Genomic DNA, 25190 nt, shown 5'->3' with positions numbered 1-25190 from the left:
TTCACACACACTGCAAGGCTTTCTTTCTCACACTCAATATTTCATCTCAAGCCACTTACTATGCACAGCTGGCAAGGAAAATGCCAAATTGTCCTCTGACACTAAACTTTTGCTGATCTTAACTTTTTGGTTAAAAAATAAGATTTGGCCAGGCGCGGTGGCTCAAGCCTGTAATCCCTGCACTTTGGGAGGCCGAGGCGGGTGGATCACGAGGTCAAGAGATCGAGACCGTCCTGGTCAATATGGTGAAACCCCGTCTCTACTAAAAATACAAAAAAAAAGTAGCTGGGCATGGTGGCACATGCCTGTAATCCGAGCTACTTAGGAGGCTGAGGCAGGAGAATTGCCTGAACCCAGGAGGCGGAGGTTGCGGTGAGCCGAGATCGCACCATTGCACTCCAGCCTGGGTAACAAGAGCGAAACTCCATCTCAAAAAAAAAAAAAAAGATTTGATTTGTACGACTTTCATTTCTGATTGTTTCCAACAACACCATCCTTATGTCAGGGAACTGGGCACTGTATTGTCTGTGAAGAATTATGGTTCCTGGCCAAGGCACACCAGTAGCTCCCCTGGCCCAAGTCAGTGTAATAGATGTCATCATGACATCATTAGCTACTCCAAAACTGGGTCACAGCCAGAGTACCATGTGGCTTCTGCATTAAAAACTTGTACTTGCTGCCCACTTCCTACAAAATTAAGTCCCCAGAATGAATTCTAGCCTTCTGGATTCCCAAGATCTGGTCCACTCCGCCACGCTGTACTCGAGGTGGTACATCTGCTGGAGAGTGTTTAGGGTTCAGGCAGATCTGGGACTGAACTCTGGCTTGGCCACTCATGCCTAACATGTCACACCACCAGTCAGTCTTGGTGCTGGTTCTTTGATGTTCCTCCCACCCCCAGATCCATTCTCTATCTCCCTGTGCCCAGAGCAGCTGAACCCTGTAGACTGTGTCCCTCACTGGCGCACTTCTGGTTGGGCTAAGTCAGTGATAGGCACTGGCAAGAGACTGGAATTCAGAAGGGCTTCCTCACCCCTTCTTTCCTCCAGTGTCACATCTCTAATAGTGGCTGCATCGATCTATGACTACAGCTTCGACCAAGGGGCTTCTCCTTCACTCTTACAGCTCCCAATGGACTTTGGTCACACTATCCCATGACTCTGCCCGCTTGCTCTGCAGCCTGGGGGTTGGTAATGGCTATTCACTGTTTTTAGTGCCTGGATGCTTCAGTGTCCTTTCTTTCTTTTTACTTTTAGTTAATTAATTTGCTTAGGAACAGGATATCACTCTGTTGCCCAGGCTGGAGTGCAGTGGTATGATTATGGATCACTGCAGCCTTGAACTCCTGGGCTCAAGTGATCCTCCTGCCTCAACCTCCTGAGTAGCTAGGACAACAGGTGTGGGCCACTACATCCAGCTAATCAAAATTTTTTTTTGGTAGAAATGGGTATTACTATGCTTCCCAGGCTATCAGCATCCTTTCTTGGTTCCTTTACCCCTATATCTCTATAGCATGTCTTCATCTGAAAGATATTTTTGCTGAGTATAATACCTGAGTGGACAGTTTTTCTCTTCCAGCACTTCTGTCTTCTAGCTTGCATGGTTTCTGATGAGAAATCTGCTATAATTCTTATCTTTGTTCCTCTTATAAAATGCCTTTTTTCCTGGCTGCTTGTAAGGTTTTCTCTCTCTTTTTAAATTTAGCCATTTGAATATATGGCTAGAAATGTGTGTGTGTGAGTGTGTGTGTGTGTATTTATTCTGCTTGGTGCTTTCTGAGCTTTTTGGATCAGCAGTTTGGTATCCATTATTAATTATGGATAATTATCCGCCATTATTTCCTCCAATATTTCTTCTGCCCTGTTTTTTTCCCTCTTCTCCTGGAATTCCAATTACATGTATATCAGACTATGGGATATTGTCCCATAGCTGTTGGATGCCACGTTCTACATTTTCCACTCTTTTTTCCCCTTGTGTTTCAGTTTGGTTCATTTCTATTAACTGTCTTCTTTCCTTAGCTGTGTCACCCTGCGTTCTCTGGAGACAGCAGCCCATCAAAGGCATTCCTCATCCTTATAGCCGTGGTTTTCATTTCTAACATTTCCATGTGATTCTTTCTTATCGTTCCTGTCTCTCTGCTAAAATCACTCATCTGATCTTGCACATTGTTCACCTTTTTCATTAGCCTTTAAAATAATTACAGTTATTTTAAATTCTCTGACAGATAGTTTCAACATCTGTGTCACAGCTGAACGTGATTCTGATGATTTCTTTACCTCTTGGGAATGTGCTGCCTTTTCTTGCCCTTTTGTACGTTCAGTTGAAAGCGTGACATCTTGTGTAGCGTTGAAGAGACTGAGTGACAGGTTTATGCCTGGATACGGGTATGAGTTTTCTTCTGCTAAGACTTTTGTGAGGGGGTTTGGGTTAACTCAGGATTTGGGCTGGCTTTAAAGTTTGTTTATGTTTAACCTCTAACCTCTGGGCATCATAGGTTTTAAATTCCCTTAGCAATTCCTTGTGTTTAAGATGAAAAACTGGGTTGCCAGAGGGCTTTTTTCCCTCAAGGTCCGCGGTTCAGTCCTTGGGTCCTCCCTCTGTGCTGTCTCAGAGAGGGTCTCTTTCCACGCTGCTGCTGCTCTCTATCCCACTCCCAGCAGACTTCTGCCCTTCACTGATGCTTTCGGCCTTGCAGCTAGCTAGGGCAGTGGCAAAGCCTTAGCTAGAGTTCAGACTCGCAGGTATGTGGGGGTTTTTTTTTTTCTTCCATTTTTCTTCCCTCACTCAGTTAAAAGGATTTTTCCCCAGTGCCTAAGCAGCCCAGTGTGTGCTGCCCTTCTCTTCACGGATGAAGGGTGTTGCTCCTGATGGAAGATGAGGTGAGCAGGGTCTGGGTAGAGTGGTCAGGAGTTTATCGTCCTCCCTCAGCAGCTGCTGTGACCCTCCCCCAGGTCTACCACAAGGGATGCTTTTTTTTTTTTTTGAGACGGAGTTTCGCTCTTGTTACCCAGGCTGGAGTGCAATGGCGCGATCTCGGCTCACCGCAACCTCCGCCTCCTGGGTTCAGGCAATTCTCCTGCCTCAGCCTCCTGAGTAGCTGGGATTACAGGCACGCGCCACCATGCCCAGCTAATTTTTTGTATTTTTAGTAGAGACAGGGTTTCACTATGTTGACCAGGATGGTCTCGATCTCTTGACCTCGTGATCCACCCGCCTCGGCCTCCCAAAGTACTGGGATTACAGGCTTGAGCCACCGCGGCCGGTCGGGATGCTTTCTTAAATCCTTCCCCATTCATTTCTGGTGGAAAACTGGTGGGATTTGTGGAGAAAAAAAAAATAGTCCTTAAGTAGACATGGACCTGCCCAATTCCTGCAGCCTCCAAGGGCTTCATACTCTCTTGCCAGTACACACTTATCCTGTGTAAATTCACCAGCCATCCCAGCTGAACTCTTTCTTCACGGGGCTGGTGCAGCTGCCTCAGCCAAGCCAGTGCCCACATCTTGTCTTTTTCTGCAAGAGTCTGTCTCTCCTTGGATATGACCTCAGAGAAGGAGTTCAAGGAAATGCATGAATTCACCTTTTGCCTGGCTTATTTTCTCGATAAGGTTGGGAATGATGCACTTTCCAGCTCTCATATCCCCAAGGAAAAACCGAAACCAGATCTCTTCATTTGACCCATTTCGGTTGAATTCTACATCGTGTTGGGAGCACCGACAATGCTGGAGCTCAGGCATGAATCTAGCGTTCTTTTTGCTACAGCATATCTTTTCTCCCTGTCTCTATCTTCCTTCCATTCTGAATTTACATGTCATTCATAAAATATTGACTATTTGTCAACCAACTAGTTGGCAAGCCCTAAGCCTAATACAAGGACAATTTTGTGAAGGCCTCACAGTAGTTAATGTGAGCATAATTTTAACAGGAGCTGTCACAGGGCACTGTGGGAGACCGGAGTCCCTTCCCCTATGAAACTCAGAGAAGGGGGTTCCTCACACCCATCCAGCAAGTCAATTCTGGAACCTGCCTCATACTCGTCAGGGCATTTTCTCAGCTACCAGAAGCCATCTGTCCAGGAGCAAAGTCTGAGAGTAATGATGGGAGATGGGACTGCACTGTAGGCTCCTTCAAGGTTCCTACCAGCAGACCTGTGGGCTGAGGAAAGGGAGGTCACCTTGATTCTCCAAATCGGTGAACTCTAAATCAAGGTGCTCTGAAGTGTGTGATGATTACGTTAGGTATTCTATTTAATCTGTTAAGAGAATTGATACAGCTGACTTAAAACTTGTTTCAGGCTGGGCGCAGTGGCTAACACATATAATCTCAGCACTTTGGGAGGCCTAGGTGAGCGGATCACTTGAGGTCAGGAGTTGGAGACCAGCCTGGCCAATAGAGTGAAACCCCGTCTTTACTAAAAATACAAAAATTAGTCAGGCATGGTGGCAGGTGCCTGTTAATCCCAGCTACTCAGGAGGCTGAGGCAGGAAAATTGTGGAGGTCACAGTGAGCCAAGACTGCACCACTGCACTCCAGTGTGGGCGACAGAGTGAGACTCCACCTCAGAAAACCAACCTACCAACCAACCAACCAACCAACCAACCAAACTGCTTGTTTTAATAATAGCCTGTGGCACAGGAAAGCCAGGGCAATTTTTTAGAAAAATAGAACATTTGGGTTATAATCTATTAAATTGCCTTACAAAGCTAAAGGTAGAAAATTCACTAGAGCAATGGTTCACTGGCAAAATCTGTCCAAATTCTTAAGAAATACCATAATGAAATATCATTACATCTTTACTTCCAGAGAGCCTCATAGCTTGCAACGTGTTTTTACTTTCAGTATTTATTTAGTTTTTCAGTCCTCATAATGGCCCAGAAATGGGGTAGGGCAGGGGATTATTTCTGTCTGGTTGAGACTTGGGTCTGGAGGCCAGCCAGCTTGTCCCTGAGTCACATGGCTCACATCCAGTGAAAATAGGTGTCTGGCACTCTTGCTTCATTCTCAGTCTGAGCTGGACCATTTTGCCTTGGCTGGCTGTGCATGTTATTTTCCAGCTGACTTTGAATATTCTCAAGGACCTGATTTCCTTCCGAGTTCCTATCATAAGCTCTCATACCTGATTCTTCTCACCTGACCTCTGATTCCTACTTACCTCAATTAAAACTCTGGTCTACTCCTTTGATTAGTTTACTTGCAACTTTTCCTGGGAAATACCTTTCACACTCAAACAACACTTCTGCAATTACTGGTACTGCCACTGATATTGCTTGCATTAACAACAACAACAGCAGCAACAACAACAACAACAACAACAGCAGCAGCAGCAGCAGCAGCTATCATCTGAGTACTTACAATGAGTCAGACCCTGAGCTTTCCATATTTTATCTCATTGAAATTTTGAACCTCATACTATTCCTATGAAATAGATAACGATTTTCGCCCTTATTGTACAGATAAGTCACAAAGAATATAGGTGACCCTAGAAAATGCAGTGAAAGAACACGGGCTAGTATTCTGGTTCTGCTATATACTCACTGTGTGGTTTTAGGCTCGTTATCTAATCTCTCTGTACTTCATATGTAAAAAATGTGGATGATAATTCCTGCCATCTGAGGATGCTGTGAAGACTAAATGGGAAAGAACCTGGCATATAGTAGGATCTCAAAAAAACAAAAACAAAAACAAACAAACAAACAAACAAAGAGTTTCCCTTTCTATTTTAGGACTTTTATCTATGACTTCTGGTTTGTGTCAACAAGGATAACCATTCCTGGGTACTGCTATGAAGTGGAGTCTTTGGAATTCCAGATGCCATTTCATAAAAAAGCAATTGTAAAAATTTTTCCTTCTTCACTAAACATCAACTATAGCTGTATATTTAATCAAGGAGAGAGAGGGAGGGATCTTTTCTGGTAGAAGTATAGGAAACCGTTTTAGATTTCAGGGGTTGTGGAGCGTGATGGATGCAGTGATGTGTAAGCATTCGGTTTGGGATCTGAGGGAGTGACCTTGGGAACTAATTGAGTGCACAGACTTGCTCTGACAAAGAAACCCCTGTATTGGCTAAATAATGTATAAGAGATTTCCATCGGGCAATGGGCAAAATGGAATTGTTTAGCATATTTCCATTCCAATGAGTTAATCAAGATAATTGCTGTTTTCCTGGATCTTTGTCTTTTCTTTGTAATTAACAAGGTCCTTGTTTGGAGAAAGGAATTTAGCCAGTGAACTTTGTACAAACTGCTACGACATTTTTGTTCAAATTATATTTAAAAATCGATTACAGATCCATTTTCTTTGGATTCTGCTGGGACTGTTAGAAACTGATGCTTGATTAAGCTTGAGAAAAACTTTAAGGAGTCAAGTTCATTTGGAATTAACAAACTCAGTGTGGTGGTGGGGGATGGGGTGGGATGTAGAGGGGGCAGCAGGGCAGCACTGAGAAAGCCCGAGCTCTAGCATCAGACTTGGACTGTGATCCCTGTTCTGCCACGTCTCACTGTAAGACAGTGGGCAAAGAAGCCTCCAGGGCCTCAGTTTCATTGTCTGTCAAATGGATAATATCACCCATCCTCGGAGCTGTTGTGTGGATTAAATGCACTGGCGTCGCTCGTAGCCCATAGCTGATGCTAAACAAGGCTAACTCCTTCCCCACCCCTTACATGCTTATTTAATGGTGACATATTCAGCAATCTCAGTTGTCTGAACCATGGCTAAGACCTCAAAAAGCAGCTTAAAAAAAATCTAAGTAGAAAGAGAGATGTTAGTCCATTCATTAAAATATCTCCTAGAGGAACACCCCAGATGTATTTAATTTTGGCTAGGATTATAATAAGCTGGACTTCTGGTTCTCTGACCACGCCTCTTAAGAAGTCCTCTACTGGAGCAAGAGTAGAGAAATGAGCTACTTGAGGTGGGCACTAGGACTGAAACAAATAGTAGGTGGAGAAACCCCACCCTTTAGATCCAGGACCTAAGAAAGTAATGGTTTAAAATCACTTCAGGCAGGAGCAAAGGGGTCCATATCCTCATTTCCTCACTTCCTAAAAGCTCTCTTCATATTACAGCATAATATGCGATTGTTGTTCCTTATTAGTGACCATGAATCATAAAAAGAAGGGTTTCATTATGTCTGTATAATGTGTTTGAGAAGGGAAGTATGCAGCACACTGCATAAGAAAAGTTCCGTGCAAAATGGTTAATGAAAAGGTGGTTTTTTTTTTTTTTGGAATTTGAAAAGGTGAGTTTCAATTATGTGGAAAATTCATCCACATGTGCCTGTTCCTTCTCCCCTTGCCGCATTTCTGGACAGTGGTCATATGAAGATGCTAGCACTTCATCAGGTAAGTACTTTTCATCTACACCATCTCCCTGTAGGATGCTGGGCAGGTATCCACTGTATGCATTCTACAGATGTGGAAACCGAGGCCAAGAGGGAGTAAGTCCATGGTCGAGTGGGGATTGATGTGCAACTCCTCTGACTCCAAAGCTTATGCCTTCTCCACTAGACCATTTCCCTCCTAGGAGAAATCATGTGGAATATGAACGTATTATAGGTTATGTGGTTTTTATCCCAAATCCTGAATTAAAATAAAAGACTCCATCAATTTACCTCTAATCCTACAATGAATTAATGAAACAAAACCATTGAATGGCCTTGTTTTGGTACTTACTCATAAAATGTTGTCCATCCATTTTCATTGCTTTTGGTTGCCAGAAGGCCAGAATTGCCGTGGTATGTCATCATGGCCAACTCGTGTCCTTGTGTGGTCACACTCTTGAGTGCACTGTTGGTGCCCATAGTCACCCAGTATACCTGGCCATCTGGGACCACCAGCCAGAGGGGCATCCCAGTAGAGTCTCGGCGGACATTTACCATGTTGCCATTGTTGTCTGTGATGAGTGTGACATCGCCATCCCCGGTGTAGGTGAAATTGTACAGGTAGTCTCCCGTGGGCAGGCTTTGGGTGTACAGGTGCTTGCCAGTGGTATCAAACAGATAGAGCTCCTGGTCAATTGGTGAAGACAGCTCATACATGTTCTGGGTGTTGAGGAATGGCTTGTTCTTCCGGATAAACCGAATTCGGATATTCCCAAGGTCGGCCACATAGAGCTCGCCATCAGCACACACAGCCAAGGAAGACGGGGTATTCAACTTTGCATCCTTGGCATAACCATCATCTCCGGAAAAACAATCACAGTTGGCATCATTTTTACAGTCACAGCCACTGGGGGCCCCTGCAACAAGTGAGATCTCTCCGCTAGTGGTGACCTGCCTGATGCGGTTGATCTTTTTCTCATCGGTCTCAGCGATATATAGGACCCCGTTGTGCGAAACAGCCAAAGCGGTGGCCGACTCCAGGGTTGCGTGGATGGCCACCTTGCTTAGCAGGAAGTGGTCAATGCCAGGGACCTGGCAGTGCATGGGCCTCCCGGCGACAATGCGCACCTGGTGGTTTTCAGATATTTGCAGGACCACATTGTTGTCCAGGACGTAAAGTGAGTTGTCCATCGGGTTGACGGCTAAGTCTGTGGGCCACTCCAGGCGAACCTGACAATGAACACACCGATACTCAAATGACTGGCAAGATACCCACCACTACTCCATCCCATAGCCCATGTAGCCCATAACAGTGTCCACAGTGGCTTCATATATAGTCTTGCTTGATCCTCATGCAGCCTACCATCAGCAATGACGTTGATGTCAGCACCCTGATCACCGAGAAACCACGAAAGAGCTGCCACTGAGACATTTGATGGTCTCATTAAAATGACAAAACATGAAGGAGTTAACAGCAAAAAAAAAAAAAAAAAAAAAAAAAAAAAGTACGTAAAAGGGTAGACTTTGGAGTCAGTTAGGGCTGGGTTCAGCACCTAGTCCGCTACTTACGACTGTGGGCAAGTTACTTTGCCACTCTGAGCCTCAATAGTCACATATGGGAAATGGGAATGACAACAGCACAGAGCCCCTCGTCCACCATAACCCACCAAATAATGGCAGCTGATGTTCTAGAGATGGGAGGGAAAGGCAGATGGAATCTGGAGGTGGAGGTGGAGTTGTTCAGAGGCTTAGAGAAATTCTTCAGGCATGGTTGATATGATACATGTATGATTTCTCAATTCTTTTGAGTTCATGGATTCACAGCTGGCTGGGTGCTAGAGATATAAAGACAGCATGACCATGGCCTCTGTCTGTCATAGTTCTAGACCAGTGATTCTCAAGTCTGGCCTCACATTCAAATTATCCGTGGAGGTTTTAGAAAATAATGGTGTGCATACCCCACCCTTGGTGAGTGAAATCAGATTCCTCGGTGTGGAGCCTGGGCATGGGCATTATTTCAAAAAGCTTCCTGAGTGATCCTGACGTGGGCTTGAGAATCATGACGGGATCCTTGCTCCTCACGTGTGGTCATCAGCATCAGCTCACCTAGGAGCTGAGCATAAATGCAGAATGACAGGCCTCCCCCAAACCTACTGAATCAGTATCTGCAGTTACGCAAAATCCCTGGGTGATTTCTGTGCACACTGAAGTTTATGAAGCCCTGCTCCAGACAATTGTTTCTAGTACCTCAGAAAACACATCCACCTGGAAGGCATTACTGAAGCTGATAGTAGGAACAAGGTGTTCAGAAGTGCTGGGGCCCGCATGGAGCCTCCTCTGAGCCAGGCTGGGAAACTGGCATGGGTCATGGTGAGCCTTCAAGTGGGCACCCAGGGGGTTGGAGCTGGCAAGGTATAAGGAGAGGAATGTTTTCTTCGGTGGACATGGAGGCTGGATTGTTGGATCTATCACACTGGGAGGTGTTGGCACTAAGAGGAACCCTTTGCCAGCTGTGTCCCTAGGAGGTCCAGCCACATTTTGTGTGGGCTGGAAGCGCCGACAGGTGCACCCTACTGCTGATTTTTCCACCCGCCTAAAAATTCACTGCCTTAGACTTCCTGAGGCCCCTACAAACCCTTGATATTTGGTCCAATTTGGGGCTTGCTTAAGCAAGTGTATACCTTTATTTTTATTTACATATATATGTATGTATGTGACAGGGTCTCACTCTGTCACCCAGGCTGAAGCGCAGTGATACAATCTTGACTCACTGCAGCCTCCACCTCCCAGGCTAAAGTGATCCTCCCACCTCAGCCTCTTGAGTAGCTGGTACTACAGGCATGCGCCACTGTGCCCAGCTAATTTTGTGTATATATGCATATATATTTGCATACATATATATATACAATATATATGTATATATTAGACAGGGCTTTGCCATCTTGTCCAGGCTGGTCTCAAACTCCTGGGCTCAAGCAATTTGCCTACTGTGGCCTCCCAAAGCACAGGGATTATAGGTGGGAGCCACCATGTTTGGCCTAAGTGTATACTTTTATATAAGAAGTTTTTCTTCCAGGAATTTACTATAAGAGTATTTTTAATAATGATGAAGCCATTTTTAATAATGATGAAAACTGAGAACCATTCAAATGCCTAACAACTGCGAATTGGCTAAATAATAGTACACTTAGTTTACTTATAAATTAGAGTACCGTGTACAGTTGTTAAAAGTGATGTTACAGATGGATATTTAGTGATATGGAGAAATGTTTGCTATATATAAGTAGAAAGGACAGGCTACAGAACTGTAAGCACGGTGGGATACTAATTGGGGGAAAAAACCAACAAGAAGTTTAGCTAGATTATAGATAAAGCGGAGATTAAATGCTTGAGGGATATATATCAAAATGTTTACCATACTGGGATTAAAGGTGATTTAAATTTTCTTCTTCGTGATTTCTAACTTCCTATATTTTCTACAATGTAAATGTGGTAGTTGGCCAATGTAAAAAGAAATCCCAATACATTATGTACACATGAGTGAGGCTGCCTCCATCTGTCTCCTTCCGCTCAGGGACATTCTCGGAGGGGCAGGCCCTTTCTCACTTCTTCAGAGCACGATCTTCAGGTCCTGCTTCCTAAAGTCTTCTTGTTCCCTTACTCCCAGCTCCCTCTGTACCTGCAGAGCCAGGGAGCCTGCAGACGGGCCAGGGCTGCTGCTGCCCACTCCCCACTCTCTCTGGGCAGTGTCGTGGCAGCTTTTGGTTGCATCAAGAACACAGTTTGCTCTAAAGTGACAGGGGAATTTTCAATTTCTTAAAACGCACTTCTTGTCAACACTGGCTGCTAAATACTTTATGCCTTCTGGTCCTGTGGTACCTTGGGGATGTGCTTGCGGAGACCTTTCTGCCTGTCGTTATGATAAAAAGATGGCTCCTTGATGGGAGGAGTGGGGAGCGGTAGAGTCAGTAGAGGGAGAGGGGAGGGGAAGAGAGGAAGGAATGAAGAGCAAGCGCTTTCCTACACTCCCCCTTATGCCATGTGCACAGAGGTGCCTGGGAAAGGAGAAGGGGCATTGCTCTTGGAGTCAGTCCTCACTCTGTCACACTGCCTGTGTGATGATGCTGCACCAGACCAACTACCTAAGCCTCGCTGGTTTCACTACCCTATTAACGATAATCATGCTAATAGGGTAGTGAAAAAAAGACTCGATTTTCCATGCCCCAAATGAATGGACTACACTTCCTAATTTCAGACGGCTTTCAGCTCCTGTGTTCTATGGTTCCGGTGTGGAATGGGATCCTCTCCCCTGTCCACCTGAGCATTCTGTGCCTTTATTAAAGCACTTGGAGCTGGCTGCTTTGTTGCAGAGTGGTTTTCTTGGAAAATGAATTGTTGAATGAATGAATGAAGGAATGAAGGAAGGACCAGTGAATGGTACAGAGCGAGTGGGAGACTGGGGTCAGGACATCTCACTTCCTATTCCACTTCCACAACTGCTACATGTGTCACCTAACTCAAGTTTTTTAAACACTCAACTTCTTTTGATATACGTAAAAGGGGATAATACATATTGCATAGGGTAGATGTGAAGATTAAACAAGACAACGTACAAGGAAGTTATGTGTGAATTTTGAAGGGAACTAGTATTCACATCCTATTACTAGCTGCTGGGCACTGTACTAGACCATTTATGTACATAATTTCATTAAAAAATTCATTTCCATATCCCTGATGGAATCTGGTACAGGGCTCTACATTGATAAATGCCTTTTTCTTTCCCCACACTGCAGTATTCTTATCTGTAAGATGGATTATTGTGAGAGCTAAGTAAGAAAAGAGAAGTTGTACTTATCCCGTACTGCCGTTTCTAACAGAGTGCCTGGCACATACTGCGTTCTTATTCTGGGGCCTAAGCAAAGAGTTCTTCTCTGTCCATGGTGGCCATCTCCACTTCTTCACAGGCTGCAGCAACTTCCTTCTGTTCCGTCCCTGCTATGTGCCTCTCTCTTTAGTTTCTTTTTGGGCCTGGGTTTGTCTCCTCCCAAAGGAGCTGGTCCAAGTTCCTTAGCCCTCCCCTCCGCTCTCTTGCCTCTGAGCTGTGTGCTGTCTCTGGCTTACCTCCATGCTCCCCACAGGGCGGCAGAGCACAGAGGAGGCTCTGAGAATGAAAGCCCGTGACACCTGCACATACGTGTCTGTAAAAATATATTGCCAGTACTGGGGAGTTTGGTTGAAGAAAATCCCATGCTGAGATTCAGGCAAAGGCAGTTAGGGCCAGGGTTATTGAGATTTCAGTCCAGGATTTTTGAATCTAAGTGTGGATTTTAGCATCCCCCCCCCCGCCATATGCCAGTTGTCTTCCAAGCCTTTGATCGGACTGCTTGGCAGTACCTCTACCTAAAAAGTTAAACAATTTTCCGATGTGTGGATTGAAAATTTTCGGCACCCTGTGCTGGCTGGTTGAGGGCCCATTTTGAGAACTGAAAACACTTGTATGCACATCCTTAGGCCATGGAGGCTTCCTGATGGGTAATTCAAGCTTGCTCACAGACCAGAGAGAGAAACTCTCTAGCCGGCAAGGATAAGCCTGCCAAAACTACAAAGACAAGTGGCAGAGAACAGCTTCCATTCTGGAGTGAAACAGTCACATTAGCTGGCACAGAGGGAAACCATCCCAGCATGTGACGCGGAGGTGACATGAGTGCTGGGGCCACCAGCAGCATCCGCAATGCTCTGTGGAAGGATTCAGCGATACATGTCAGTAACAGAGGCAGGCACGACCAGTAAGGCTGGCGGCAGGTGCCAGTTAGCGGAAAAGGCCGTGTGTGTGCAGGCTCCCTAAAAATGAAGAGGTTTAAAAGCTAAACGTTGCTGGAGCTGAAATCAACTTACAGTTTGATGTAACTCAATGCTCCTGATTTCCCAGGTTTTGGAAATGTTGGCAAGACTCAGGCCACTGATTCAGCATGGGCCCGGCTGGGCCAAAGGATCCAGCAACAAAGGACGTACCCTTGCCAAGTCATCACAGGATGTGCTAAGGACATGCTGGATAGCCAGTCACTTGTGTCTCTTTTTGACCTATACTGGGTTCCTGGTATCCACCTATTAATGTCCAAACTCTTTGGCATGGTATGGCAAGGTCCTTCCTTACCTGGACCCAAACCATGCTTCCTGTTTCAACTCCAGCCACCTGCTTCCAAGCATCCTATGCTCTGGTTTTCCAGTTTTCCCATATGCTTTGAGTGTACCAGCCTCATTAATATCTTTATGGCTTTGCATATGCTGTTCCCTTTGTGTGAAATGTTTCCTTTTCTTTTTTGCCACTCAGCAAACGCCTATTCAACCTGTAAAACTTGCACAAATGCCACCTCCTGTGTGGAAGCAGGCACTAGAACTTTTGTTCATTCCGCACCTCTGAAGAGCCAAGCAATGCTAGGAGTCATGCATGCATTGTTTCATGTATCTTCAGGGTGATCTTGCTGGGCTGATGTGAATTATTTCCATTTTACAGATATAAAAAGTGAGGCTCAAAAGACTTTAGAAACTCATCTAAAGTTACTGAGTGAGTGATTGGCAAAAGCTAGGATTCAGTCAATCGATTTATCAATCGACAAATATGGACTGTGCTCATATTTGGGTAACCAGGCACCCTGGTTACTGACAGAATTTCTGACCTCATGTAGCTTAGAAAGAGAACAGGCAATGTAAAAATACCTATCAGTGTTACCAAAGAGAAAGTTCAGGTGGCAATGGATTTAATGTCTCACAGTGTAAAGCTCTGTCCATCCTACTCTGTTGCTATTGAGGTTTCCTTGGGGAGACTTCTTCACTGTCCCCTGCAGTTCCACTGGTTACCCCTGATGGTGAACTCCCAGGACATGGCTGTATCTTACTTATCTTTGTGTCCTTGGTGCTGATCACAGCCTCGCACCAAGTAGGTACCCTTTAAAGGCTTGTCAGTGCAAAGATGAATGGCCAGCAGGTTGTCTGGGTGGCAGATGAGAGGATGAGTGGGCAGTCCCAGGGCTCTGAGATGAAGTCATCTTACCTGGGAAATATCCATGACAGAATCACAGCTGAGCGGCCGGGCTGATGTGAGATCATTGGAACCGAGGAGGGTGGAGATGATCCCATTCTGATCGATGCGTCTGATCATGGTGCCATCCACAAAGTAGATCAGCCCAAACTTGTCTACTGTAATTCCTGGGGGCAGAGAAGCCAAAACAAAAACTCAGCATCAGAGATGACAATGATCTACGCATTCCTGGAGCCTTGCTAGTTGACAGAGCACCTCCTCTACATAGTTGGGTTTGATCCTCCCACCACCTTCATTCCTCTCTTAAGGATGAGTAGGCTGGGGCTCAGAGGCCTTCAGTGACTTGTTCAAAGCAGGGATTAGAACCCAGGTTTTCAGACCTTATGGGACTCTGGTCCTCCCACCTTGCTGCCTCCTGAGATTTTAATCTATCACATTAGCCATCCACTAAAACTGGATTCATAACTTTTGGGGTTTTTTAAACACTAGAGATTTAGTGGTAATGAAGATCTTTTTCAATATTAACACTGAATGATTTCAATCCACCTACTTCCGAAGCTCTGTAATTATAATAATCAGTTTCCCTTTTTGGTAACCATTTTTCTTTTCTTTTCTTTTTTTTTTTTTCTGAGACAGAGTCTCACTCTGACACCCAGGTTGGAGTGCAGTGGTGCAATTTTGGCTCACTGCAACCTCCACCTCCCAGGTTCAAGCAATTCTCCTGCCTCAGCCTCCTGAGTAGCTGGGACTACAGGTGTGCACCACCATCCCTGCCTTTTTAAATTTTTAAAAATTTTTAGTAGAGGCGAGGTTTCACCATGTTGCCCAGGTTGGTCTTGAACTCCTGACCTTAGGTGATCCACCCACCTTGGCCTCCCAAAGTGCTGGGATTATAGGCATGAGTCACCTGTGTCCTTCATGCTTTTCTATTTTTACTATTTTAGCCCCATTCGTTATTACAAAAGTACAGCATCTAAATAGAATCCTATGGATCTGTGTAGGGAATATCGTTGAATTGAATTTCTAAAGGTGACACTTTGAGGAGAGGAATCACAATCATTACTCAACATCACCTGCTCCATTCACCAGACCATCTCATCCTGTTAACTTTCTCCCTGACCCAGTTTGCGTGACCTCGGGCAAGTCACTGAGCATCTCTGCCTTTGTTTTCCCAGCTGTCAAACAATGGGATCGTTCCAAATCTGTATTTCTCACTCTTGGATGTGTATGGGAATCCCCTGAGGAGCTTGCTAAAATGCACCACCTAGGTAGCCGCTTCAGAATCCCTCAAGTGGAGTCTGAGCTTCTATCTGCATTTCTGACAAGCACCTTGTGTGATAATGACACAAACCAGAGTCTGAGAACCACTCCACTACGTCAGGACCTCTCAGCCTGTGATGTGCATTGAGGCACCTAAAGAGTTTTTTCAATATACACCTGCTGGCCTAACTCCTGGAAATACTAATTCAGGGGACAGCTGGGACTGGGAGCAGGGCATGCTTTAATAGTGTTCATGGGTCATAGTAATCTCCACCCCAGGTTCAGAATCGTGAGAGTCAGACATAAGACATAACCATGAACTATCATGGGATACAGATGAGACATGGCCCCAGGGAGTACCCAGTTTAGATGGGAAGGCACAGGAATGAATCAGAACCATGTGAACATCATAGGAAAGGACTGACTCGAGAGGGTCATGGTAAAATGCAGGAGATTCTGCTCACTTTGGTCTGCTCTGTTTTCTCTGGGGAAGGCAGTGGAAGAAGGGTCAGGAAGGCTTCACCAAGTGGAGAGACTTGAATTATAAAATTTTCCAGTTGTATCAAAAGACATATTACTTCATGACTTCACTTTTAAGTCTTCATTTCCTCATTGATAAAACAAGGATTCTAACATCTGACTGACTTGTAGTAATTAGCCTTCAATAATTATTAACGACCATTGTAATGATGAGAAAGTGGCCAGCACTTTGAGGGTTTCAAGGCCCTCGTCTTGGGGGGGGGGGCATGTATCTCTCACTGGCCAGCAGGGTGCTTTAAGAAGCCCAGGGGCCTCTGAGTGCTGAGAAACTGCTGGAGCACCAGCTGTTCCTTCTTAGGCTGTTCAGGCCGGAGAGTGATTTCACACAGAGGACCAGGCAGCCTCAAGGCTGGGAAGCCTTTCTCATGGTCCTGTCTCAAATGTACATTAATTTCATTCTTTAAGTGCCAAGACAGACCTTTTCTTGTCTGCCTAGCTATGCCCTGTCTTCCTCTTCCATCTGTTAGGACTGATGAGTGCTCCATGAATAGTCGGGCTTCTTGTTTACAGAGTTGGCTGCACAGGCTAATAGAAGTGATCTGTCCCTGATTAATTACTTGATTTTTACCTCCTTTTGTTGTGTTAAGTAGATGGACATCTTTTCTCCTCCCTGCTACAAAGTGCCTGCATATCATGACACCCTTGTCATTTCTATCTGGGTTAATCACAGGCTTTTGGGTAAATGCACTGCCACTTCATCTGTGTGAGGATCGGGGGCTGCAAGAGTGGGGAAGCAAACACACGTGTGGAGACAACTGAAAAAGCCCTGGAGAGAATAAAAATTCTCAGAAAAAAATGGTTTTAAACCTAAGAGAGCAGAATGTTGTGGCTGAAAAGGGTCTTGGGGATTATTCAGCCCAGTCTGTTCATTCGCTGACCAATGGGGAAACTGAGGCCCAGAGGAGGCGGTCCCAGAGCCAGCCAGTGGCAGAGGAAAACCACACAGGGCTTCTAAGTGCAAGCGTACTGTTCCTTCCATTCCCGGATGCTCTCTAGTATTTGGAAATCATAATTAGGAGGGATTAACCTTTGTTCATACAGTATTTACCCCACGCAATTACCACCTGACACTCCAGGTATGTGGTAGAGACAGTGATATGACGTGATGTGATATGATAGAACAACAATAATAGGAATCACCATTTATGGGATGTTTACCATGTGCCTAGTACTACTGTACTAAGCATTCACACTCCTAATAATATTCAATCTGTATTACAATTGTGCAGCATATCCCTAGTACATAGATAAGGAAAATGAGGCTCAGAGAGCTTAAGTGATTGCCCAAAGTCACTCAGCTGTAGATGACAGTGTGAGTTTGAATGTCTGATTTCACTAGAATCTTCTGCTTTGATTTGAAACTGGGCCCTGAAATATGGAACTATTTAATAATACAATCATTTATAAAGTTTCTACGGAATTATTTAACATATTAATTTTGACCATCAGAATAAGCCTAGAAGGTTGACAGAGATGACATTATTACCCCCATTCAATTAGTGAGAACCCTGGGGCTTAGACACTGTAAGTCACTGGCTATAGGACTTGTAACAGAGTGAACACTCCACTAAGTATGGATAATGATGGCCTCTCCAAACAGCTTTCCCAGTCTCCAAGGCACAGTGGTCTCTCTTGGCTCTACACCCCCATGTACAGCTCTTTCTTCCTCTCACCCAAGTCACAGTGATTTATACTCAAGTCTTATTTATTCTGCTACGACAAACTTATCTATGCAACCACTGTACTCTATGTGCTCAAATATTTGCTGAATAAGAGAATGAAAAATTGTGATTGCAGGCATTTAGAGGTTCAGCTTCTTCAGGGACTCAGAATTGAAACCTACAGTTAACCCACCCAAGAGCATATGAACATATGAAAACATGATGCACTAAGATGTTTTTTGCATAACAATAGCATGAGAAACAGCATACATGTCTAATAGCAGAGGACTGGGACATCCATTTGCTGGAATATATTAGTCATTAAAAATGAGTACACAGAAACCATTCAATGACATGGAGGAATGTTCAGGATCTAGCATTTGGGGGAAAACAGCATTTGCTTCAACAGTTTGCTTAATGTGATCTCATTGTTTGTTTTTAGTAAATACTACCTAAACACAAACACTTTGAAAGAAGACTAGGAGAGAAGACAGGAAATATCAACCGGGAATATTTCTAGCAGGTGGAATTATCACAGTTTTCCCCATCCTCTCTATATTTCTTGGTATCTTCCAAAAATCTTCACAATATCAATCATGCATATTTTTCTGAAATGCACAATAGCCCGGTAAATGTTACTGACAATGTTTCTAAGGCAAGGTCTTACCCCTGGGATTGGTAAGTGTGGCTTCCGTGGCCTTCCCACCGTCCCCGCAGCGAGTGTCGTCAAAGGGGAGGCACTGGTCACCTGTCCCTGCAACCACCTCAGAGTTCTTGACAAGGTCCTTCACCACCACAGTGGACTTGATTTTAAAGACCCGCCGGCTGTTGGTGTCAGAAAGGAAGACGGCCCCGCTCATGGGGTCTGTGGTCAGGTAGTATTTGTGTGCTGGACTGTGACTAGAAAACAAAGACATGGCGAACTGGTGGGCATTTTCTTCTTTCCTGCGAGTAGTTAGACATGCACAGATGAACCCCTGGCCTTTCAGAATCCAAGCCAAAATGTCTTATGGAGACGATACCCCTATTTTGGGTGATGGTTCCCCAACTTTTCTGACCTCAGTGGCTGGCTTAACTATCCTTCCCACCCACTGTTCTTGCAAAAACCCCTTGCCAATGATTGAGATGACCAGCTCAGTGCCATGTCTGTGTCAGGTGCTAAATACATGTTTTCTTAAGAGGATGATCACTGAGGCCTACCAGAGATGGCCTGTTCACTCAGGTTAGAAACATGGTTGCTCTTGACTTAAAAAAAAAAAAAAAAAAAAAACACACTTCAAGAGTTCACAAATACAAGCCCCTTGCCAGAGGATTTTTACAGTAATCCCTCATCTCCATCTTGGGACTGATGGATGAAACCCCGGCTGCCTCTGACTCCTGGTCAGCATCAACACTGTCTTTAGTTGATACTCATGTTATACTTCTCAGGAGCCCAGGAGTCTCCCTCTGGCAGTCAGATATAAATGAATGGCAGCATTGGTTTGTCATTTGCAGCGAAACCCAAGAAAAAAAAATAAGCGACACAGAAGAGCAGTGCTGATGACGTTTCTGTTTCTGGAAAACAGTTACAAGGACCAGGCTTGTGCCAACAGGGGAGACAGAAGCTTGACTATATAGAGGCGCTGGGGAGACAAAGCACTGTCTCTAGCCATAGGGTGAGGAAAAGGCACAGATCAGTCTGGGTTCCAAGTCTAGCTGTGTAATTTCCTGGTCCTTAAACTTGGGCAAGTTACTTGGCCTCCTGAGCCTCAAACTGTCTTTATGTGCAAAATGGGGGTGTTAATAGCTAACCTTGCTGCTATGTTGGGGAAATTTGAGAGAAAATAATAAAAAGCTACTTTTAGCATAGTGTAGATGCTCAATAATAATAATGATAATTTTAATTAGCAATGATGTGTCTCTTCTTGCACTTGGAGACGGCTACGTAGTAGGTATCTCTTACTAAATCTGACTTTTTCTATCCCCTGGTACTGATACAGAATTTCTTTCAAGTCTAGGGCACACTGGAGTTGAACTCGGCACTTCTGAGAAGCTAATCTAGAGTTCCTGTGCATGGCCTGAACATTTGCTGGGCCCTAAAACTGATTCTCAATATTGGCAACCCCACCCAAGTCTCTGGAAAGTACTTGGATTCAAACGAAGCTCTTTCTATTTGGCCTGGATGGCCTAGTGCTGGCCATTTTCACTGTACGGTGAGGCATAAACTGTGCTGGGGGGCTCGGGACAGACTGAACAGTGATGAGAGCACCATCAGGGCTGGGGCACTGCAGACCCCCTTCAAGATGAATGCAAGAGAATTTGAGAAGTCTAGAAAGAAGCTATTTTGCATTTATCAGGTATGTAAGTTTTGGGTTCTTTTGAAAAAGCAAAATTTTATTTTACGGATTTGTGATTTATGAATTCCCTATGAGGGCTGGGGCATCATAATCTTTTCTGTATCTAGGTCACTGAGGGTTTTAATCTGGCCCTGGGTGGTTTGTCATTATAAATGTCTCTTGTCTTGGACAGTGTCCTTGGGGACTGGCTACCTCGAAAAGGGCCAGGCATCCAGACTGAAGGCTTTCCTTTCTATTTTCTCTCCCTAAATTCAACTAACCTGGTATGATTTTCTCCAACTGTCCTTCGTCCTTAACCCTAAAACTACTGTCCCATCACATCTTTTCTGAACCAAGGGCAGGTCTCTCGGCCCGTAGCCTGGGTCCTCTTCACGCCATTCTTCTTGATCTCACCCAAATACCAACCTGCCATTTCAATGCTTTCCCTTCTGGGGTTCCCTGATTCTTACCGAGAAGTTAGGACCCGTCCTCCCCCCAACAAATCCCAGATTTGTGCTGTCCTGCCCCCCCTCCCAGCCTGCCTCCCCTCCCAGACACCTGCATCTGGCCACAGACCTGTCTGTCCCTGCAGCACACCTCAAGCCTGCCTGCACCTGCTGCTCCTGCTCTGCAGTACGCCCCGCCCCTCCCTTTCCTACTCACTCTTCACATGTCAGTTTAAATGCTCCCTCCTCTGCAAACCTTCCCCAGCCTTCTCCCTGTGTGTGGAGACTTGTATCCATTCATTCCTGGATGATAGGACATCACGCTGTGACTGTTCATTTATGTGTGTGTCTCCAAAACCTGATCATCAATGCTTGAAGGGAAGAGACTGGATTTTATTCATTTTTGTTTTTCAGTGTTCTGCTTTGTGCCTTCTAGCCAATAGCAGTCGCTTGTTTTAAGTAGATGGCGTGTCTATTTTTGGATTACTTAGGTAGTGTTTGCATTTACATTATTTAGCTCTTCTTTTACTTCTCTTCTGGGGGTAGCAGTAAACAGGACAGGTATCCTGTCTATTTTGAAATGTTCTCTGTGACTTACCCTCTAATGTAGCACAGATAGAATCTTCCCAGCTGACATCAATTCTGGCTAAATAAAATGCAGTGACCTTAGATCCTACTTTGTAATGCTGGGGCAGCCTTGATCTTTCTGCTTTTCCGATGACAGCGTTGAGGTGGGGTGATGTTTCTCATTTCTTTGCACGTCACTCATGATAAACTGGTGCCATTTACCTTGGCAGAAAATGGTCCCTCAGGGGGTATGGTGAGGGGGCCCTGTCCACTTACATTTAGCCCCCTAAGTTTCCAGCTCATGTCTCCCTGCACTGCTCCAGAGAAGTGTCACTCATGTGGAGTTTCTCAGATCACTGAATTCCAGGACAGTGTGGCATTGTCAGGATTACCTCAGAGTCTATAAAAGCTGTGGCTGCATCTTTCAGCCCAAGGACAAATTTGAGGTCTGGTGGTAAGTTCAGCACAGGGAAAACAACAGCTAGCTTTGAACTTCGAAGGTGTGGGCTCTCATTTGGGTGAGTCACCTAAATAGTTCAAATCGTAGGTCCCTTCGCTGTCAAATGACTAAGTCCCTGCTTGGCTATGCTCACAAGCTTGTCATTAGGATCAAATGAAATTATACATCTCAACAGCCCTTTCTAGTTTGCAGAGCTCTCAGGACACTCTTCAACTCATTTTGTCCTTGTGCCACCTGGCACTGGGAGCTGCACCTGCGTCTGTGATGCCCATCCAGACGCCACCAGGCTGCAGCGCCACCTGTCTGCAGAACAGAGCTGCAGCGATGACTACCACTGTTAGGAATGCATCCGTGACCACCTATGGATGCCGATTCTGTCCCAGACACCGCGCTAGCACTTGATGCATGCATGACCTCATTTTCTTCACAACTACCATATAATGTAGGTACTTTTCTCCCTTATATTTCAGAAAACTGAGACTGGAAGAGGTGAAGTGACTTGTCTAGGACCACAGATTCTCAAGTGGCGGGATGAAATTCCAACCGAGTTCTGCCTGACTCCAAAGTCTGCGTTCTTTCTATCTCCTCACCCTGCTGCTCAAGATCTAGAAGCTTCCTTTGTCCATATTCACCTGGGAGCACCTGGTCATCTTCTGAGGTTCAGCTTATCTGTAATGCCATTCCTAAACCCTCACTTCTTCCCCACTGGTAGAACTGGCCACTTCCTTCATTGTGTCTCCCCGGAGCTTACGAAGTTTGCATTTTTAGAATCTGTGGCACTAACTAAACTTTTCTGTTTGTCTCTTGGATGAAATCTTGAACTCCTCAAGGGCAAGAACTGACTACCAGTCTCTGCTGCTCTGCACTGCACTGATGCAGAATAAGTACTCCAGAAATTTCTGCTGAATTTATGAAACGATATCAGCCTCCCTGGCTGGAGTATACATAGGAAACACTCACTGCTAACAATCTTAGAGTGGTGATTCTCACACATGGCTATACATCAGAATGGCCTGGAGAGCTTTAAAAAAAAGTCCTACCAATAATGATTTAAGGGCGTGGGCATCTATACCTCTGAGGTTTCTTCAGGTGACTTGGAGGCAAAGCCAGATTTGGGAACCATGGCCTTGAAGCAGTTCTTTTTAAACTTTAATGTGTCACCTGGAGCCTTTGGTAAAATGCACATTTCAGTTCAGTAGTTCTGGGGTGCAGAACTTGAGAGTCCGCATTTCTAACAAGTTCCCAGAGCATGCCAACATTGCTTGTCTGTTTTTTGAGCAGTAAGGCCTTAGAATACTCTACAAATCGTAAATGTCTCAGGGCACGAGACGGAAGATGGCCTACGCTGAGGCCCCAGGCCTGGCTGTGTGGACAGGGAGCATCTCCAGGAAAGGGACCATGTCTGATTCACTTCTGATCCCCAGTATCCTGAGCAGGGCTGGACACAGAGTAAGATCACAACTTCATTTTCAGTTTGCTGTAGAAGTCTCTGAGGACCCATATTGTTTTCTAGTTCCTCGAACATAACCTTAGTCTCTCTGGAAGTGACATAAAATCAAAAGGCCTTCAGGGTACCATTTCTGAAGTTAATGAGCTGAAGCCAAGCTCCTTTCTACCCTCATTTTGGATGGTATTGGGAATTTCCCAGTAGGAGCTGAGAGTCTAGGAGTCTGTAGAGACATCCAGGCTCACTTGCTTCCGAGTGAGAATTCTCTTTGTCTCTGAGTAAGGTCTGCCTTGTGCAAAGGAGTGTCCTTCAACCACAGAAGGTGGCAGCCCTGGCAGAACTTAATTCCCTGGTTCTCAGAACCAGTGGAAGAGCCTGAGTGCTGGAGCCACACAGTCAAGGGTTCAAATGCCAGTTCTACCATGCATCTGGCTAAGTGACCCTGGTCACATCACATCATAGCCTTGGTTTTCTTAAGCTGAGAAATGGGGATAATCACATCGATTTCAAAAGATTACTTTGTTACAAAATTTCACAAAGAATATAAATCTCTGAGCATAGTGCCTGTTCCACTAAAAAATAAAATATTCAATAAATGGCAGCTTTTAGCAAAGCTGGTCACTTTAGAAACTCCTAGAAGATTTGGTGCATAATAGAAACACTAAGTATGTCAGACTTTATTTTGTCCTGTTTAACCTATTTCCTGGGACAGTTAAGGGCTCTGAGTTAATATAATATGTGTAGCTGGGTTTGATGGACACTTGAGTCCAAATGTACTTGTGAAGAAAAGGCTTCAAACACCTTTCGTGACCCTAGGAAGAGCTCTGGGAAGAGGCAAAGATGCTTGTTCCCTGAAGGAGGCCATAAAGGAAGATGCCCCGTGGATTATGGGTTTCTGACTGGGCACGCTCGGCATGGCAGGCTGGCATTGAGGTTGGAAAAGCAAAAGGCAGAGATGAGTCTGCCCGGGGGAAGCACACGCACAGGCTCAAGTCGCCAGCCGTGGGGCCAGACATGTTACTGGGAGTGGCTGAGACAGTTAATGGAGGAAGTGGACGCAACTGTGTAATTTTTTAAATCTGTCTCCGACATTTACTGATGGGGACACTGAAGCCCAGAGAGAGGAAGAGATTTGCCAATATCCAGGTGGCAGTTAATATCAGAGCTGAACTCAGGCTTTCCGTCGCCTGGTTGTCTTTGGAAAACTGCAAGGCAGAAAGTAATTTCTTTTTTTCCCTTCTTCTTTGGTTCATCTTAGAAAGTTATCAGTACCCAAGAAAACAACGAATTGACGAAGGGTTTAAAGTCGTATCATAAATATATAAAAAGATCATTGAATATCAGAAAGAAAATATTCCCAAACCACAACTCTTTCAGTTTATAGATGATGGGACTGGAAAGCAGAAACTCCCAAGTAACCAGCCCACGGCCACACAGTGAATGAGTAGCGGGGCTGGACAGTAGCTGGCTTCCTGATTCTTCCCCGCTATGTCCCCCTGGGTCATGGCTGCATCCCAGGCAGCGGCCACCACTAACTGAATGTTTCCACGTTAAATGCTAGGCTTTAATCCAAGACCCTCATGTGAAATGTACTTCTGTGTTTTCTGTACAACTGAAGTTGAAGGCATGGACCATTAGATAGTTCTGTGTCATCCGTACAAAGCTCATTGAAAATCTCAGATTTCAGTGTCAGGAAACAAAACGTTCCCCTTCTGAAGAATGGGTATGTTTTTCCATTTCTGATAACATAAAGTATGAGAATAATTGTGTTTTCTCATTTACCCTTGCTGCCAGGAAGCTCAGAGCCTAATCTGATATATCACATATATGCGTCCTCCTTTTTCCTTTTGTTACCAATTTCTATTTGATTTACTTTAATACATGTGTCTTTGGGTGTAAGAGGATTTAATTCCTTTTTGGGAAAGATGGAAGCCTCGTCGTTATCATATAATAATTTTTGTGATAAATTATAATACTGTTAACTCTATAGTATGTCATCATTATTATTACTACTACTACTATTTCTGGAGCTACTCCCTGTGCCTGAAAGTACTGAACAGTTTACAAACATCTTCTGTGATCATTACGACGACACTCCAAGGGAGATTTTATTAACCTTGTGTTAGAAACTAAAGC

General features: G+C 44.8%; 1 protein-coding gene across 5 annotated transcripts in view; it reads right to left on the bottom strand.

The window, feature by feature from the left end:
• Window positions 1-25190, bottom strand: part of TENM4 (teneurin transmembrane protein 4) — a 3045593-nt gene that overhangs the window by 34280 nt on the left and 2986123 nt on the right. For all 5 annotated transcript variants that reach the window (XM_074400388.1, XM_074400391.1, XM_074400392.1 and 2 more), the window contains 3 exons: window positions 18487-18719; window positions 14371-14525; window positions 7672-8549 (listed from right to left, as the gene is read on the bottom strand). In XM_074400388.1, coding sequence (XP_074256489.1) covers window positions 7672-8549; window positions 14371-14525; window positions 18487-18719 — 1266 coding nt within the window. The remainder of the gene's footprint in view (window positions 1-7671; window positions 8550-14370; window positions 14526-18486; window positions 18720-25190) is intronic.

Source organism: Saimiri boliviensis, chromosome 6, assembly GCF_048565385.1.
Source record: "Saimiri boliviensis isolate mSaiBol1 chromosome 6, mSaiBol1.pri, whole genome shotgun sequence".
In the NCBI taxonomy this organism is placed as follows: Eukaryota; Metazoa; Chordata; class Mammalia; order Primates; family Cebidae; genus Saimiri; species Saimiri boliviensis.
This window is presented reverse-complemented; position numbering and strand designations above follow the sequence as displayed.